General features: G+C 54.3%; 1 protein-coding gene across 1 annotated transcript in view; it reads left to right on the top strand.

The window, feature by feature from the left end:
• PIP5K1C (phosphatidylinositol-4-phosphate 5-kinase type 1 gamma) overlaps positions 1 to 16,432 on the top strand; it is a 52,638-nt gene that overhangs the window by 24,427 nt on the left and 11,779 nt on the right. Inside the window, exons 2-11 of the mRNA XM_090289314.1 lie at positions 1,165 to 1,196; positions 2,992 to 3,084; positions 5,126 to 5,256; positions 6,001 to 6,118; positions 6,788 to 6,940; positions 8,208 to 8,507; positions 9,634 to 9,839; positions 11,624 to 11,707; positions 13,326 to 13,374; positions 14,760 to 14,844. Coding sequence (XP_090145440.1) covers positions 1,165 to 1,196; positions 2,992 to 3,084; positions 5,126 to 5,256; positions 6,001 to 6,118; positions 6,788 to 6,940; positions 8,208 to 8,507; positions 9,634 to 9,839; positions 11,624 to 11,707; positions 13,326 to 13,374; positions 14,760 to 14,844 — 1,251 coding nt within the window. The remainder of the gene's footprint in view (positions 1 to 1,164; positions 1,197 to 2,991; positions 3,085 to 5,125; positions 5,257 to 6,000; positions 6,119 to 6,787; positions 6,941 to 8,207; positions 8,508 to 9,633; positions 9,840 to 11,623; positions 11,708 to 13,325; positions 13,375 to 14,759; positions 14,845 to 16,432) is intronic.

The raw sequence follows: 16,432 nt of genomic DNA, 5'->3' as shown, positions 1-16,432 counted from the left end.
TCTTGTTGCCACTGAAATAGATCACTGCAAACTTGGCTTAAAACCACACACATTTATTCTCTGACAGTTCTGGCATCAGGAGTATGACATGGGTCTCACTGGGCTAAATCCAGGTGTGGGCAGGGCTGGTCCTTCCTAAAGCTCCAGGGAGAAACATTTTTAGCTTTTTCCAGTTCCTAGAGGCACTGCATCCTTATTTGTGGACTTCCTTCGTCTTCACAGCCAGCAACGCAGCCTCTTCCATCTCTGGCTTTGACACTCCTGCTTCCCTCTTATTAGGACCCTGTGATGACACTGGGTCCCCCAGGGAATCTAGGGTCACCCCCATCCCAGGGCCCTTAATTTAGTTCTGTCTGCAAAGGCCATTCCAAGGTCAGGACATGGACATCTTTTGGAGGGAGGGAGCAAATCTGCTGACAACCCTCATTGAACAGATAATCCTCAGCAGAAGCCACTTTCCCAGTGAGCACACAGGCTCCAAGAGGTCAGTGGTGGGCCTGAGGCCTCCTCCCTGGGAGCCAGGGTTGACGGAATGGTCCTTCTCACTGTGAGCTTCCCTATGCCAGGGAAGCTCTCCTGGGAGCTGTGGTGAAGGAACCAAGTCCTTGGCTGGTTTCCGGAGCTGACACCATCGCTCCAGCCCGGGTACCTGTCCACTGCCTGCTGACCATAGCTCCCCAGGACCCCGCCCTCCCCAACAGCATCCTCACCTGAACCCTCTGGGTCACCTGATTTCTTCATGACCCAACTATGTCCTGGTTAAGCCCTGCTCCTGCCAGCAGAGGAAGACAGCATTTGGTGGATTTAAAGTCACTCAGTTCTTTCCACTAAGGACCTGATGTCTTTGGGGTAAATGGTGGCTCAGAGTTGGGGAGGGTCTCTTCCTGCTGCTCCCACCTGGGGGTGGGTGGTACCAGCATCCAGTCTTCCTGCCATGTCTGCTGGTCTTGTCTCCATGCTCCCATTTCCCACGACAGATTCTTGTGACCCTCCCTGGGGACACAGGGTACCAGTGAGGTTGTAGGTACCTGTGTGAGGGAGGGAGCATGGTGACAGCAGCCCGCACCCCCTTGGAGGGCCAGACATGGGCCAGCGCAGGTTGTGGGCTAGGCCTGTGCTTTGAGCTCCTTGCCGCCAGTCTGAAATCTCCCTTCTCTTCCTCAGGTTTGACCCAGAAGAAGATGGCCCTGACTGAGGTGAGTGTCCTACGGCATATCCTGACCTGCCTCCTCTGGCAGACAGACGAGGAAGCGTCTAGCCATGCTTGGGTCCTACTCTGTGGCCTTGGACAACTTACTGTACTTCTCTGGGCCCCAAATGATGGTGAATGTGAGCTGGGTGAAAATCCCACCCCCCTGCCAGTGTCTGGAGTCTCAGGGAGGGGTGCAGGTTGGGGAGGGATGAGGCCCAAGGACTCAGCCCTGGGCCTTGAGGGAGAGGGGGAGGGCAGTTGGACAAGTGCAGGTCCCTGAGGAGGAGGGGTCTTGCCAGGAGGGTGGTGCCTGCCCAGTGCCTGACTAGCAGCACCTTTAAGGTAGTGTCCCTAGGCAACCCACAGAGGAGCACAAGGTCCCTTTCATTCTCCATAGCTGAAAGCCCGCTGTCTTCACCGTGTTGCAGCCATGTTTCTAGAGAACTTTTCCTGGTGATGGTCACTCTCATGCATACACACCACCATGCGGCCCTGTGGGCCCCTGCTGCTTGTCCTCAGCTAGGGTGATGCATGTGGGGTCACCACTGTCCCTGATTACTTTCCCGTCGCTCCTGAAGGTGGCCTGCGAGGGATGTGTCTGAGCCCCGTTTTATAGGAGAAGCCCAGGTGGTAGCAGGAGTGCCACCTGGGCATCCTGTGTTCCCTCGGAGTCAGGCATCCTATCCCAGGATGCCACCTGCCATGTGGGTCCTTCTGAGGAGAGCTTTGTCCACCTGCTGGGCCTCTGTGGGGCGCTTAGGCCACAAAGCAGTAAAAGGGAAGTGGGTGGGCCCAGGCACTCCAAGGGCAATAGGGAACCAGTGAGGGGTGTGGAGGAAGGGCAGCAACAAAAGGTTCCTCAGGGGATCCCGATCCCTAGTGGCCAGTGTGCAGAACACATGGAAGCCAAGCTGAGGAAGATGGCAGATGGGAGCCATTTGAGGGCTTCCTGGAACCTATGTGGGGTCAGTACAGGTCGGACTGGTGGCCAGAAGGGCTGTGTGGGATTTTTGAATGGTGGCAGGTACACAGTGGGTACTTCTTAAATGCAGTGATGGGTGGAGCCACCAGAGGGGCACTCAGTTCCTGTCTGCTGGTTGGCTTTGGTTCCTGATCCTAAGCTGGCTTCTGTGTCCCTCCAGGCTCCCGTGGCTCCTCCTACCATTCTCCTCTTGCGACGTCACACATGAAAGCCAGTGGCTTCTACACAAGTTTGTTGGGATGGCTCCTGTCACACCTGCCACAGCTGTCCCCTAGAGCTTATAGAAGATGGGCCTGCTCCCAGGCCAGTGGGACCTGGGAGGGGATGCTCTTTGTACTCATTTCAGCGCAGAGGGCTATTCTGCTCCCAGGGGACACTGGGTGATGTCTGGGCACATCTGTGCTTGTCACATTGCGGTTGCTTCTGGCATCGAATGGGTTGGGGCCAGAGATGCTACTCAATCTCCCACAGTACCCATGAAGGCCCCGCATAGAGAACTACTTGGCTCTAATGTCAGCAGTACTGAGGGTAGGATCCTAAAATTAGGGCCAGGAGGTTGGGGCATCTGGCTTCCAGCTTTCTTGAGGAGCTGGGGGTCCTGGTCTGGGTGTGGGACCTTTTGGATATGAGGTGTTGTCCACTGGGTGTGCAGCCTACCCACGCTGCTTTCTATCCCCCGCACGCCCCACATGGCCCAGCCCTGGGCTCCAGCTCAGCACAGTGACTGAGCTCCTCTCTTGCCAGGATTTCTAGAGTGTTACGGCCTCAGTGGCCCCTCCTTGCTGACTTTTAATGCTTCCTGTTTTCTCTTCCCTAGGTCCCGATGATGACTGGACAGCCGGGCCCTGGTCATGGGAGGAAGCTGGGCCATCGGGGCGTGGACGCGTCTGGCGAAACTACTTACAAAAAGGTTTCTCCCCTGTCTTTAGCTGGCTGGGACAGAGTGAAGGGGGCTTTCGGCAATTCCAGGGACGTGTCTGCCCCCCCCCCCCAACACACACACACTGTTTACTGAAGGTCAGGCTTGGGCCATGGCCACACTTTGGGCATGGGCCCATCTGTGCAGGACCCTTGGGCCTGGCCAGGTCCCCGCTGCACATCATCATCCTGAGCAGCCTAGTGATGTGCTCCGAAGCTCTACAGGCTGCACGGCTTGCCTGGCTCTAGGAGTCACCCGTGACCTTGGGGAAGCCCTCAGTGCCCAGCCCTGCTGGCTCATCTAGAAATAGAGGAAATCACAGCTCCCTCTTCTTTCTCGGAAAGCAGGGCTGAGATGAGGCGGTGACAGGAAGCTCTGAGGTAGGCCCGGCGAGGGGAGTGTACAGGCAGCCTGAACCCCACCGCCGTTTGTCCTGCCTTTCTCAGTTGTGCTTCCTGATACAACAGCTTTGCTGAAAGAGTACATGCCCCGTGTTATCCCCCCCTTTTGAAGTGTACAATCAAATGGTTTCCAGAGTGTTCACAGACTTGTGCAGCCATCACCACAGTCAGTTTTAGAATATTTCTATTTCCCCAGAAAGATACCCTGTCCCTATTAGCAGTCACTCCCTGTCTCCCTCACCAGCCCCCAGCAAACATGAACTTACTTTCTGTCTCTGTGGACTTGCCTGTTCTGGACATGTCACATAAATGGAATCACACACTCTGGGGCATTTTGTGTCTGGCTTTGCTCACTGAGCACCATGTGTTCAAGATCCTTCCATGTTGTACCGTGTGTCAGAGCTTTGCTCCTTTTCATGGCTCAGTAATATTCCAGTGTGTGGGTGAGTGGACACTTGGGTTGTTTCCACTTTGGGGCTATTATGAATCATGTTGCTATGAAAATTTATACAGGTTCTTGTAGATGTGTTTTTATCTCTTTGGGGCACATACCTAGCAGTGGAGTTGCTGGGTCACATGGAAACTCTATGTATAACTGTTTGAGGAACTGCCAGACTGTTTCCCACAGCAGCTGCCCCATTTTCTATTCCCACCAGCTGTGCACGAGTATTCCAGTTTCTCCCGGTCCTCACCAGTGCCTGTCTGTCTTTTTGATCACACCCATCCTAGTGCTTGTGAAATGATATCTCACTGTGGTGTTGATTTGCATTTTCCTGTTGGCTGTTGGTGGTGAGCACCTACTCCTGTGCTTGTTGGGCATTTGTGTATCTCCTCTGGAGAAACGTGTGTTCAGTTGATGGCATCTTGAGGTGGAGGTTGGACAGGCCCACCTGGTGAGGGCATTCAGGAAAAGAGGCAGCTGGAGGCTGTGAGACCCTTGGCACGGGATGATGGGCTTACTCGGGGGCAGAAGCTAACTTCTGCCTGCCCTCCTGCTACTTGCTCCTGCGATGGGGATTCTGAGGCCCAGAATCAGAGACTGAGGGTTGAGGTATCTGTCCACTGTGATGCACACGCTGCTTAGAGCTCACAGTGACAATGTAAACCACATTGATGATAAAAGTGTCAACAGCGAATGCTTCTCAGGCATGGGCAGCCTTTAGTCCAGGCCACTAACATGAGTTAACACATTGTCATCTCCATTCCTGGTTACTGGTGGGGAAACTGAGGCACAGAGAGGCAATGTTATTCTCTGGTCCATAACGATGTGAATCACCTAGAAAGTGGGTAGAAGGAACCCAGGTCTGTGGAAATGAAGTTTGGGTGTCACTCTGTAAATTATGCCTCTCCCGCCCCCCAAAAACCCTGATGGTGGATAGACTCCTGTTGCATCAGAGCAGTTTTGAGATGCTGGAATCTTCTAGAACCTTGATTGAAAAGGTGCCTTGGGGTCACACGAGGCAGTGTTGGAGTCTTGGACAAGCCACTTCTTTGCTGTGTGGTTGTGCAGGCCAAGTGACCTACCTGAGGCCCACAAATCTGTGATAAGTGCTAGTAGGTACCCTGGGGCCCAGGGATGGGGTAGGAGCCCGCCCACGGATAGGTCTTGATATGGCTGCGTTTCCCCACAGACCACATCTTCCACCCTGAAGGGGGCCATCCAGCTGGGCATTGGCTACACTGTGGGCAACCTGAGCTCCAAACCAGAGCGCGATGTGCTCATGCAGGATTTCTACGTCGTGGAGAGCATCTTCTTCCCCAGGTAGGCCCACTCCCATGCCTCCAACAGATCACCCAACAGACACACTATTGTCATACAAAACAGTCTTCTATTATCTGAGCTCCCTTCTCTGCTGCAAATAGCACAGGCCTTTATGGGTGTCTGTTTGACTTTGACGTCTGACCAGGGGTCTGTTAGGATATTAGTTTACTGCTGAATCAGAGAGAGCCAATGTAATAGTGGTTTTTTAAAAACAGGGGAAAAGTGATAGAAGTTTATTTTTATCTCTCTCACACACACAGAAAACTGGTAGGCAGTCCTGGGCTGGTCAGGTGGATCCTGGGTTCCTTCTGGTTGCTCCACCATCCTCTATATGCAGCTTTCCTAAGGAGCAGTCCCCAAGTGGCTGCCCAAGCTCCTGCCATCACATCTGCATTTCAATAGCAGGAAGGAGAATGAAAAGGGGAGTACATTCCCTTTTCCTTTAGGGCATGACCAGGAAATGACATACATTGTTTCTGCTCCACTCACAGCTCATTGGTTGAGTAGTCACTTGACCACACCAAGCTGCAAGAGAGGCTGAGCAGTGGTCTTACTCTAGGTGGTCATGTGCTCAGCCAACATCTGTGGACTCTGTTGCTAACAGAGTGGATACTGGGAACCACAGCCTTTGGTCCCATTGGGACCCTCAAGTTGCCTTTTATATTGGCCACTTAAGGAAGGCTGTGGAGCTCAGCACCTAGAGGTACCATCCCTTACAGGCTTTCCCCACTCTTTCCTCCACAGTGAAGGCAGCAACCTCACTCCCGCCCACCACTTCCAGGACTTCAGGTTCAAAACCTATGCACCTGTTGCCTTCCGCTACTTCCGGGAGCTCTTTGGTATCCGGCCAGATGATTACTTGGTAAGTATATTAGTCAGTTGTTGCTTTGTAACTAGTTAGTACAGACTCAATGGCTCAAAACACTATTTGGCTGTAACCTCACAGTTTCTGTGGGTCAAGAATTGGGTGCAAAAAAAAAAAAAGTGGGCGGGGATCAAAAAAAAAAAAAAAAGAATTGGGTGCAGCCCTGACTGTCATGGCTCAGTTGGTTGGGTGTCGTCCCACAAAGAGAAAGGTTACCAGTTTGATTCCTGGTCAGAGCACATGCCTGGGTTGTGGGTTTAGTCCTGGTTAGGGTGTATACAAGAGGCAACCAATTGATGTTTCTTTCTCACATTGATGTTTCTTTTCCTCTCCTTCTTCCTCTCTTCCCCTCTCTCTAAAAATAAATAAGTAAAATATTTAAAAAAATTTTTTTAAACTTGAGTACAACTTAGGTTCTTTGCTCAGGGTTGCAGTCAAGAGGTGTGCAGCAGCTGAGGTCTCATGTAAGTCTAGACTGGGGAAGGATACAAATCCAAGCTCACATTGTCATTGGTGGAACTCAGTTCCTTGCTGGCTATAGGTTGGGGCGTCCTTTCCTTCCACATGGGAAGGAGGGAGAGAGTGTGCCAGCAAAGCAGACGTTACTGTCTCCTGTGAGCTCATCACAGATGGGACCTGCCCAACCCACTCACCGTCCCCTTCCAGTACTCGCTGTGCAATGAGCCGCTGATTGAGCTGTCCAACCCCGGCGCCAGCGGCTCCCTCTTCTACGTCACCAGTGACGATGAGTTCATCATCAAGACCGTGATGCACAAGGAGGCAGAGTTCCTGCAGAAGCTGCTGCCCGGCTACTACATGGTAGGAGTCATAGGTTCCCAGAAGGTTCCAGGGTGGGAGCCAGTATCCTGGGCATCTTTCCAGCCCCTGCCTGCCTCCCCCAACCTCATTCCCCTCTTCCTCCTGGCACATGCAGCAGTTTTGCTCTGCTCCTTTTCACAGACATGCAGGAGCAAAAGCTTCAGGGCCCTGGCAGTAACCCCACACTTGTGAGCAGGAATTGCTGTTTAGGCCCTGGCTCCCCATCTTCCACCCCACTGACGTTGCTGAGTCATGGGTCCAGAAATCGTGGCTCATGGGCTGAGTGTCTCAGCACTTGGTGACTCAGAGGCATGGGAGAAGAGGGACCAGGGCCACCAGCTGGCACCTCACAAAGGACTAGCTGCTTGGGCACCCCCATTCTGGTGTGACTCAGGACCCAAAAGGACATGTCAGGCCCCTGGGCAAGGGTGGGCATGGGGGTATTTATACTCAGGTGGGCTCCACCTGCATGCCAACTACCTTGCTGGGCCAGACCTGGTGGGCATGGGGACAGGCCCCTCTGGTGCTCTGCCCAGGCTGTGACCATCTCCCCTTAGGGAGTCCCTCATCCAGTGATCTTGGTAGGAGCCCTAGTTCCCCTGGATCAGGGATCAACAAACTTTCTGTAAGGAGCCAGACAGCCTTGTGAGTCAACGGTCTGTCTCCACAGCTCAGCTCTGCCGCTATGGCAGGAGCACTGCCATAGACAGCGCCTGAGAGGTCCCGCAGGCCAAGTGCTGATAAAACTTTATTTGTGGACACTGAGATGTGAATTTTATGAGATTTTCATATCTCACAAATGCTATTTTTCTTGTTTTTTTCTTCAACTCTTCACCAACATAAAACCGTTCTGAGTCTAAGAACAAGCAGTTACCTAGAGCTGGTGCTTGGGCTGGAGTTTGCCAACCCCTGCCCTGGACTTTCCTGCAGGCCCTGCCCCTCATGTCCCCCGAGGGTGGGCTGGGGAAGAGGGACACCTGGTCTGACCTGGTGGGAAGTTGGGCCCAGACACCTTGGGAGTGTCCCATGGAGCTCTTTATCGAAAGGCCATGACTCTGCGCCTGGCTCTGTAGAAGCAGACTCTCCTGGAGAATTAGAATTAAACTGGCTGGTGTGAAGTGGGGTGCTGGGGAGGGAGGTGGTAGCCTGTGGCCTGAGATCTGAGTGGCTGTGTGCAAGGCCAGGGGGTGTGGAAGTGGCTCACAGGCAGAGTGTGGCACCCTGGCTGCTGTCCACTGACCTTTATCCATCTTCCCGCTCCTCCCAGAACCTCAACCAGAACCCACGGACGCTGCTACCCAAGTTCTATGGGCTGTACTGCGTGCAATCGGGGGGCAAGAATATCCGTGTGGTGGTAATGAACAACATCCTGCCTCGCATGGTCAAGATGCACCTCAAGTTCGACCTCAAGGGCTCCACGTACAAGCGGCGGGCCAGCAAGAAGGAGCGGGAAAAGAGCATCCCCACCTACAAGGACTTGGACTTCATCCAGGACATGCCAGAGGGGCTCCTGCTTGATGCTGACACCTTCTCTGCTCTTGTCAAAACGCTGCAGCGGGACTGTCTGGTGAGCCTGCTGCCCTAGCCCCACTGCACAGAGAGCGCTCAGGGCCAGAGAGGCCCCTTGCCTGGGCAAGTGCAGGTGGTTAAGGGTGGGGATGCTGGAGATGCCTTTTGTGTGACCCTAAGCATGTCACTCCCCTTTGAGCCTCAGTTTCCCAGTCTGTGAACTGGGGACACTGGTGAAAGCTAGTGCAGTGAGAGCCTGAGATACGCAGCCCAGCGTCAGGTCCCTCCGCTTCCCTTGTCCCTGTGTCCTGAAGCAGACTGTTTTCCTACTGTAGAACCCGAACCCGCAGGAGCAGAGCAACATTCTCATGGCCCTTAACTTAAAGGGTGCCTCAGATTCAGACCTGCCCCACCACACAGCATGCACTGGCTCCATGCTGCCGTCTTCCACGGTTAGGTGCTTTTTTAGGGATAAAGAACGCTTTACTGGTCTGTTGACGAGCCTTTACAGTCTCATTCTGCCACCTGAAGCCTGGATGGTCAGGCCACTCACCTCTCCAGCGATGGGGAAACAGGCCTGGCATGGGGTATCCCTGCGCTAGAACCCCAGCCTGTCGGGCTGGGCTGAGTCCTCTGCTTTGTGCCTTTGGCCCCTCAGCCCACTGCCCCCAGCTCATAGGCTCCTTGGAAAGCTTGACACAATGTCCCCAGAAAACTGCTCAGGGCCTTTTGGCTTCTGGGAGCTCATTCCCAGAGCCCAGGTAGTCTTGGGCCTGGGCTCCACCATGGGGCCTGGAGCAGGTGTCACATCCACAGTACCCAGGCTCCTCTGCTGGTGCCAGGGAAGTGGGAGTGCAGAGCCAGCTGCTCTGCCTTGAGGGAGGAAACTTTCTGTCCTGGACCCGAGAGGCAGTTTGGCCTAGAGTGACACACCATACCTAGGCCACCCCGCAGGGGCCAGTCCCACCTCTGCCCCATCTGCCTGCTGCACCGGCTGGCCTTTCGCCCCTTGGTCTCCTCATCTGTGAAATAGGGACAGTGACTGGGTCTTCTTGCATGGCTCTGGGGACTGAGGGGACACAGATGCAGAGCATGCAACTTGGGGTCACCACCAGGTTTCAGGGCGAGGGAATGGGGACAGAGCGTGTGTCTTCCTGACCCTCTCCCCAACACACACCTGGCAGGTGCTGGAGAGCTTCAAGATCATGGACTACAGCCTGCTCCTGGGCGTGCATAACATCGACCAGCAGGAGCGGGAGCGGCAGGCTGAGGGTGCCCAGAGCACAGCAGACGAGAAGCGGCCACTGGGCCAGAAGGCGCTTTACTCCACAGCCATGGAATCCATCCAAGGCGGGGCCGCATGTGGAGAGGCCATTGAGACGGATGACACGTAGGTGGTGGGGCTGGTGGGGCCGTTGGGGCTTCTAGCTCTTGTCTCTGCCCACACCCTCTTGCCAGGTGTGAACATGGGCAGGGGGAGTTGGCACAGAAGGCAAGTGACAAAGCAAATGAGGTCAGAAGCCTGTATGTGGCCAGTTTCTGGTTTGTCACAGGGACAGCAGTGTCTGACCACCAGGCCTCGTGAAGGTCGTACAGATGATGCACAGCTGTGGTAATCAGTCAGTGGGCTGAGGCTGTTGGCCATGCACATGGGAAATAGACGACCCCTCCCTCCTGCTAGACTGCACTGTATGAACCACAACTATACAGGTGTTGAAAGGTGGCACCGGAGATGGAGGTGACTGGGGATGAGGGAGCCCTTCTATAGCAAGACGCTTGACCCAGAATCCACCAAGCAGCAGGGTTGAGAGCATTGCTTCCTCAAAGATAAAAGGCGGCCATGCCAGGTGATGAGGTCATAGAGAGGAGCATGTACCCTGACTGCACCCACTGAGCCTTAGCCACCCCACCTGGTCTTGCCCTGGGGGCTCGGGATTCAGCCAGGGAGACAGACTTACGGCATGTACCCCTCCCTCGGCACTGGAAACGCTGGGGCCTTATTGCCTGTGGTGGGCTGTTCTGGGCACTGTGGGAGCTGAGCAGCATCCCTGGCCCCTATCCACTTGATGCTGGGAGCACCCCCAGTTGTGACAACCACAGATATACCCAGACATGTCCCAGGTCCCTTAGAAACAGAGTCATCCTAGGTGAGACCTACTACTATAGATGGGTCAAGATCACCCCTTGTCACCATGCACTGGAGGAGGAGGGGGTCATCCCCCCATTTTCTTCTGGGGAGAGAGGCTCAGAGGTGGGGTGGAGACAGCTGTCCTGTGTGCACAGCCAACTGGCAGTGTGGCCGGGGCTTGACCCCAGCCTGGCCAGTGCACTAGGCTACCAGATGCGGAAGGCAGAGGAGGAACCAGGCACAGGGCTACGACTGGAGCAAGATGGGAGGGAGCAGCATGTGCAAAGGCCCTGCGCAGCTGGCCCTGACCTCAGACCATCCTGGCATATTTGTAGGATCTGCACAGGGCCTGACAGGGGATGGCAGGGCATGCAGGTGAGCTCAGCGGTGCATGGAGTGCAGTGAGCAGAGCCTGGGGTTGATGGGTTTGACGTCATTGTGGCTTCAGGGCAGCTGTTACATCGTGTAACCTCATTAACTAGCTGGGCTGGGCATGTGTAGGCCTGGGGCTGCATAAGGTAATTAACTCCCTAGATTGCACCCAAGAGCCCTCATGGTCCTGTCTGGGAGTATGTATATGCATATATGTGTGCATGTGTGTGCAAGTATGTATGTGTGCTGTGTGTACTTGTGCGCACAATTATGTGTGTGCATATGTGTGCAAGTTGCACAAGTGCATGCACGCGTGCTCTGTGTGTGTGTCTTCATATATGTACACGTGTATGTGTGTGCACCTGGGTCTCATAACTATGACTCCTCAGCAGCCTCGGGCTTCCAGCATTGAATTTGTGAGCTGGCTGGGAAAGCTGCTCCATCCAATGCCAAGATAGAGGTCCCCACTATGAAGGTCCAGCCAAGCTGCCACCTACAGGGGGCATGTGGGTTCTTGAGCCCCAGGATCCTTTAGTCCTGCCCGCTGCTCTCTCCCTCCATCCTTATCTCCCCCTGAGTCCCAGACCAGGATCAGGACCCCAGCAGGCTGGACCAGTCCCCAGTTCCCTGCTTGGCCGCGTGGGTGATGGCGCTCTGGGCTCTTCTCTCTCTAGGATGGGCGGGATCCCTGCTGTGAATGGCCGAGGGGAGCGTCTGCTCCTGCACATTGGGATCATCGACATCCTGCAATCCTACAGGTGGGTGCCTTGCCCACACAGATGCACTTGCTCAGGGTAGCCAGGTGCTGTCTGCTTGCAAGGCTCTCTTAACCTTCAGGCTCCTGCTTGGCTGCCCTCCCAAGCCCTAAAGGGAGGCAGGCATTCAGTCCCCAACCCAGAGATTCCAACCTGGAATTTAGATTCATCCTAGGGATTCAGTGATGTTGGAGATAGGTCAAGGCCGGCCCAAGGCATGACAGGGCGAGTGGGATGTTGCCAGCTGATCTTCCACCCAGCCCTGGCTATTGAGCACTTAGTGTGTCAAGTTCTGGGCTAACGAGGGTGAGACAGAAATGCCCCATAGCTGTGAAGGGTGATGTCTCTGGGAAGTTCCTACAACATGAAAAATACATGTGGCTGGTGCCACATAGTACATGGTTTCGAGCATGGACGTGAATGTGGCAAAGCCTGAAGGAACAGACACCCAAGCTTTTTACTTGGAGCTTAAAGTGGGGGTGACAGGCAACCCCACTATTTGTGCCTTGTTCTCTGTGAGCTTTCTGCAGTGGACATTTTAAAATCGTCATTAGATTTTTATTGTAAAAGCAATATATGTCATACAGAATCCAAACATGACAGGTTGTGGACATGGCAGTCTGTGTTTCCCGTCCACACCCCACACCAGTCCAGGAAACCCACTTGGCCTGAGGTGATTTCTTCTTTGCATGTTTCTGTTTTTCAAATGCAGCAGGTTCTCAACATCATTTTGTTCAACATGGTTGCATTATAACATTGCTGAGATGCCTAGGAATGTAACTCTTATTTATATCAATTAGCCTGTGGTAAACTTGATTTTGTTATACATTATTTCTGTTAAAGTCTCAGAAGCTGTAAGTGTAGACTTACTGTGTAAAAACTTGGCTCCTGCTCATCAACTTTTCGTATAATTTTTTCCCCACAAGAGCGCTGACCTCATCCCTGCAGGGATCTCCCTTCTCCCTCAGTTTGGAGCAGGGTTAGGCAGCTTCCAAAGTAGCCAGCCACGGTTTCTGCCTAGGCTCTGGGTGGGGCTGAGTGGTGGGCAGCAAGCAGGTGGAGGTAGGGGTGTTCATAAGGGAATGTGTGCCAAAGAGGGGATTCTCCCCGCCCCCCCCCCCCCCCAGACTAGAGGAGTCCAGGAAGGCTGCCTGGGGAGATGGCATTGTCCTAGCCCAGGTGTGTTGTAGGGTCCTGGCTAGGGGTGACTGCAGAAGGCACTGACTAGCAGAGAGGAACCAGGCTCAGCCTCGGCCAGGAGGAGAGAGGAAAGGCAGGCTCCAGGACGTGCTGGCTGGCTGTACCCTATGGAGGGCCAAGCACCATAGTTTTTTCACTTTCTCTTCCACATCAGAGGTAGTAGGAGCTGCCAGCAGACTGGGTAGGGGACAAGGGAGCTGGACAGGAAAGAGGGTAGGTGGCCTCTGGCTGATGCAGCAAGCAACCCAACTTCCTCTAAACCAGGGCTCCTTCACCTGATGAATTCCAGGACCACCTGTAGTCATGATGACCACAAATGTCCCCAAACATTTCTTGGTGTCCCCTGGGGACAGGGCTGCCCTGGTAGAGAACTTCTGGACCTGAAGATTTGGCTGACATTCTGGGTCCTTTTCCTCTGCAGGTTCATCAAGAAGCTGGAACATACCTGGAAGGCTCTTGTCCATGATGGGGTGAGTGTCATTCGTTCATTCACTCACTCTTTCATTCATTCATTCCACCTCTCTGTTCACAAATGCAGTGACCATCTCCCTGGGCCAGGCACAGGTGCTAAAAAGAGCCAAGAGACACGCCTCCCCTTTCTGGAGTAGCTATCCAGTGGAAGTGGCCCTGTGACCAGGCAGGAGTCTCTTTTGTGGTGTTATAAACCCACAGCAGACAGGAGAGGCATCAAGTACTGACAAGGCCAGCTGGCCATAACCCGAAAATATTTGTGTCAGCCCAGGGGGACCCCAAATGTTGATCAAAGTAACCATCCAGCTGTGAGCAAAAGGGTCCAGGTTCCTTCTGTTTGTTGCTGCATACCCCGAGGCCCTTCCCTTGGCCCCTGGTTCCATGTCACACTCCAGCCAGAGGGAGGTGCTGAGGAGCAGCCAGGGGAGGGGGTGTGCCCTTCCCTTTAAGGTCAGAGAAACTCACTGTCTTGGCTAGCTCGCCCTAAGCCAGACCTGGTCACATGACCACACTCAGCACAGGGAGAATGAGAAATGTAGTTTTTATTCTAGGAGGCCATGTGTCTAGACAGGTTCTGTTCTGTTACTGCAGGGGAAGGACACTGGACTGGGGGGGCGGGGGCCAGAGATGCTGCTCAACACCCCACAGTGCCCAGGATGGCCCCAACCCCCAGAGAATGACCCAGTCCCAATGTCCCCAGTGCCAAGGGGGAGACTGTGCTATAGAAGGCAAGGACACTGGATCCTGGGGAGCAGCAAGGAGTCTGCTTTAGGGGCCCAACATTTATTGAGCACCGACTGTGTGCTGAGCTCCCCGCCTTATGTAAATCCTGGTGAGCACAGCAGTCTCCCGTCTACCTTGTTGCTCATATAAGGGAATGACCTCCAAGAAGGGCAGTGCACTGCCCAGGGTCACCTGATGGTGAGTGCTGGGACAGTTCAGTCTGCCCGGCACTGAGGAACACCAGCTTTCACTTGTCACAGCCGATCGGCTCTGCCCTTGGAGCAGGCATGGCCATGTGCCAATAAAACTACTTATAAAACAGGTGTTGGGCTGTGCTCTGCCAACCTCTGCTTTAGAGAATCCCTCTGGTTCCTTTATTTTGGTATTTATTTGTTTACTTCTTTGAATAGCCATTTATTTTTTGAATAATTATTTTATTCACACGGCTCAAAAAATTAAAAATACAGATGGGTTTATAACATGAAAATCTCCCTGCCACTGTTACCTGATCCCTGGGTCCCTTCCATGAAGCCCCATGCTGTGACCCCATCTCCCCTCCACAGAGAAGGTGGCACCCCACCCCCTGGGCTGTCCTGTGGGACACAGGGAACCGGAGTGCTCACACCCTTGCTCACCTTCGGGCCTCCACATTTCTTCCCAGGACACCGTCTCCGTCCACCGGCCCAGCTTCTATGCCGAGCGTTTCTTCAAGTTCATGAGCAACACGGTCTTTCGGAAGAACTCCTGTGAGTTGCCCCAGCCTTTGGAGAGGGAGGGACCTGGGGAGTGCAGAGAGGAGGGCAGGTGACCTTCAGCAGGATAAACAAGCATGCCTCCTTCTGTGGCTTGGTCAGCCTCAGGCCTCAATCAGGAACTGGTCTCAAGAACAGGATAGTCAGGCGGCTGTGCCACGCAGGACAGCACAGGGCCTGGTGCCCGTGTCCAGGTTTGAGTCCTGGCTTTGCTTCGTCCTGCCTGTGTGACCTTGAGCCAATGGAGGGCATGGGCCTCAGTTTTCCCACCTGGACAGAGACTGTGAGGGCAGCATGTGTTTCACACAAGACAGGCAGGCTTGGCCTAGCTCCAGCACTGAGCAGAGCTGCCCACAGCTTCGCTCCATCACCAAGGACATGTGACTTTGGCAGGCACTGGGATGGTCATTCGCCTAACCAGACATTGTCAGGAAGGGTACAGGGTGAACAGCAGTGACTCTCACCCTGTGGGTGGTCTCGGGAGGTCCCGTATGTGTACTGGCCTCAAGAGTCTCAGACCCTGGTGCACACCCCAGGCTGGGATCCCACATGCCACCCCAAAAGAGTCTTCTTCCTGACATGTCTGTTTGTTGTTTGCTCCCCAGCCCCCCTCCTCCAAAATACAAAATAACTTGTCAGCCTTTGTCACTATGTCCCCAGTGCCCAGCTGGAGGGCCTGTTACATAGTAGGGACTCAGTAACTGTCTGTGTGTGCCTTACTCACCAGGTCTCAAACTCTGTGGGGTGCTCTTGCACCCTGGACCAGGTCTGTGTGGGCTGCTTGCTAGCTCCGTCACCTGGAGCTAGCTCATAGAGCCGAGCTAGCTCATAGAGCCAAGGCAGCTCCACATTCTGTGACATGCAGTCAGTAGTTTGAAATCAACTGCCAGGAAAATTACACCATGGAAATTGACACACACCACAAACCCACCTTTGTCTCCAGAGAGATGTTTGTTGCTGGCCTCTGGGGACTGGATGGCTGTGCACAGGAAAAATGGAGCACCTAGTGTGTGCCAGGAGCTGTGCTGGCCACTAGGGGGGCAGAGGTCACAATAGGAGCAAGGACAGGATGCTGACAGGTGCTGACAGGCCAGGCCTAGTGCAGAGGGTGTTGCGGGGTTCACCTGCCTCACTTCACCTTACTGTTTGCAGATGAGGAACGCTGAACTGTGTCTCCCAGGCCACACAGCCTGGCTGGGAGCCAGGCCCTGGCACTGAGCCCTGCTTTCCCAAAGGCCTTCCATTTCCTTGTTTGACTGTCGGGCCACAGCCATAGTGGCCTGCAACAAATAGGATGAGGCCCCACAGTGCTCAGTAAACAGTGGCAGCTGCTGATTCAACACCTGTTCCCCAAGGGCCCAGGGCAGGGGTGCTAGGTTCCACCTCTGTTGGTAAGCTAAGCCAGGTGGGAAGCAGGGCAGGGCGTCTCGAAGAGCATTGCCTCCAGCCCAGGCTTGAGGAACAGGCTGGAGCTGGGGCATTACGGGCCCTTGGTGCCTACAACACCTTCATGCAAAGGAAGGATGGGGGTCTGTGAGGCCCTTCCTTGTTGCCCCCCCATGCATGCCAACCACTCTCCCTC

Source organism: Furipterus horrens, unplaced genomic scaffold (genome assembly GCF_987537825.1).
Source record: "Furipterus horrens unplaced genomic scaffold, mFurHor1.1.pri manual_scaffold_10, whole genome shotgun sequence".
NCBI classification, from domain to species: Eukaryota; Metazoa; Chordata; class Mammalia; order Chiroptera; family Furipteridae; genus Furipterus; species Furipterus horrens.
Note: the sequence above shows the minus strand (reverse complement) of the source record. Positions and strands in the feature narration are given on the sequence as shown.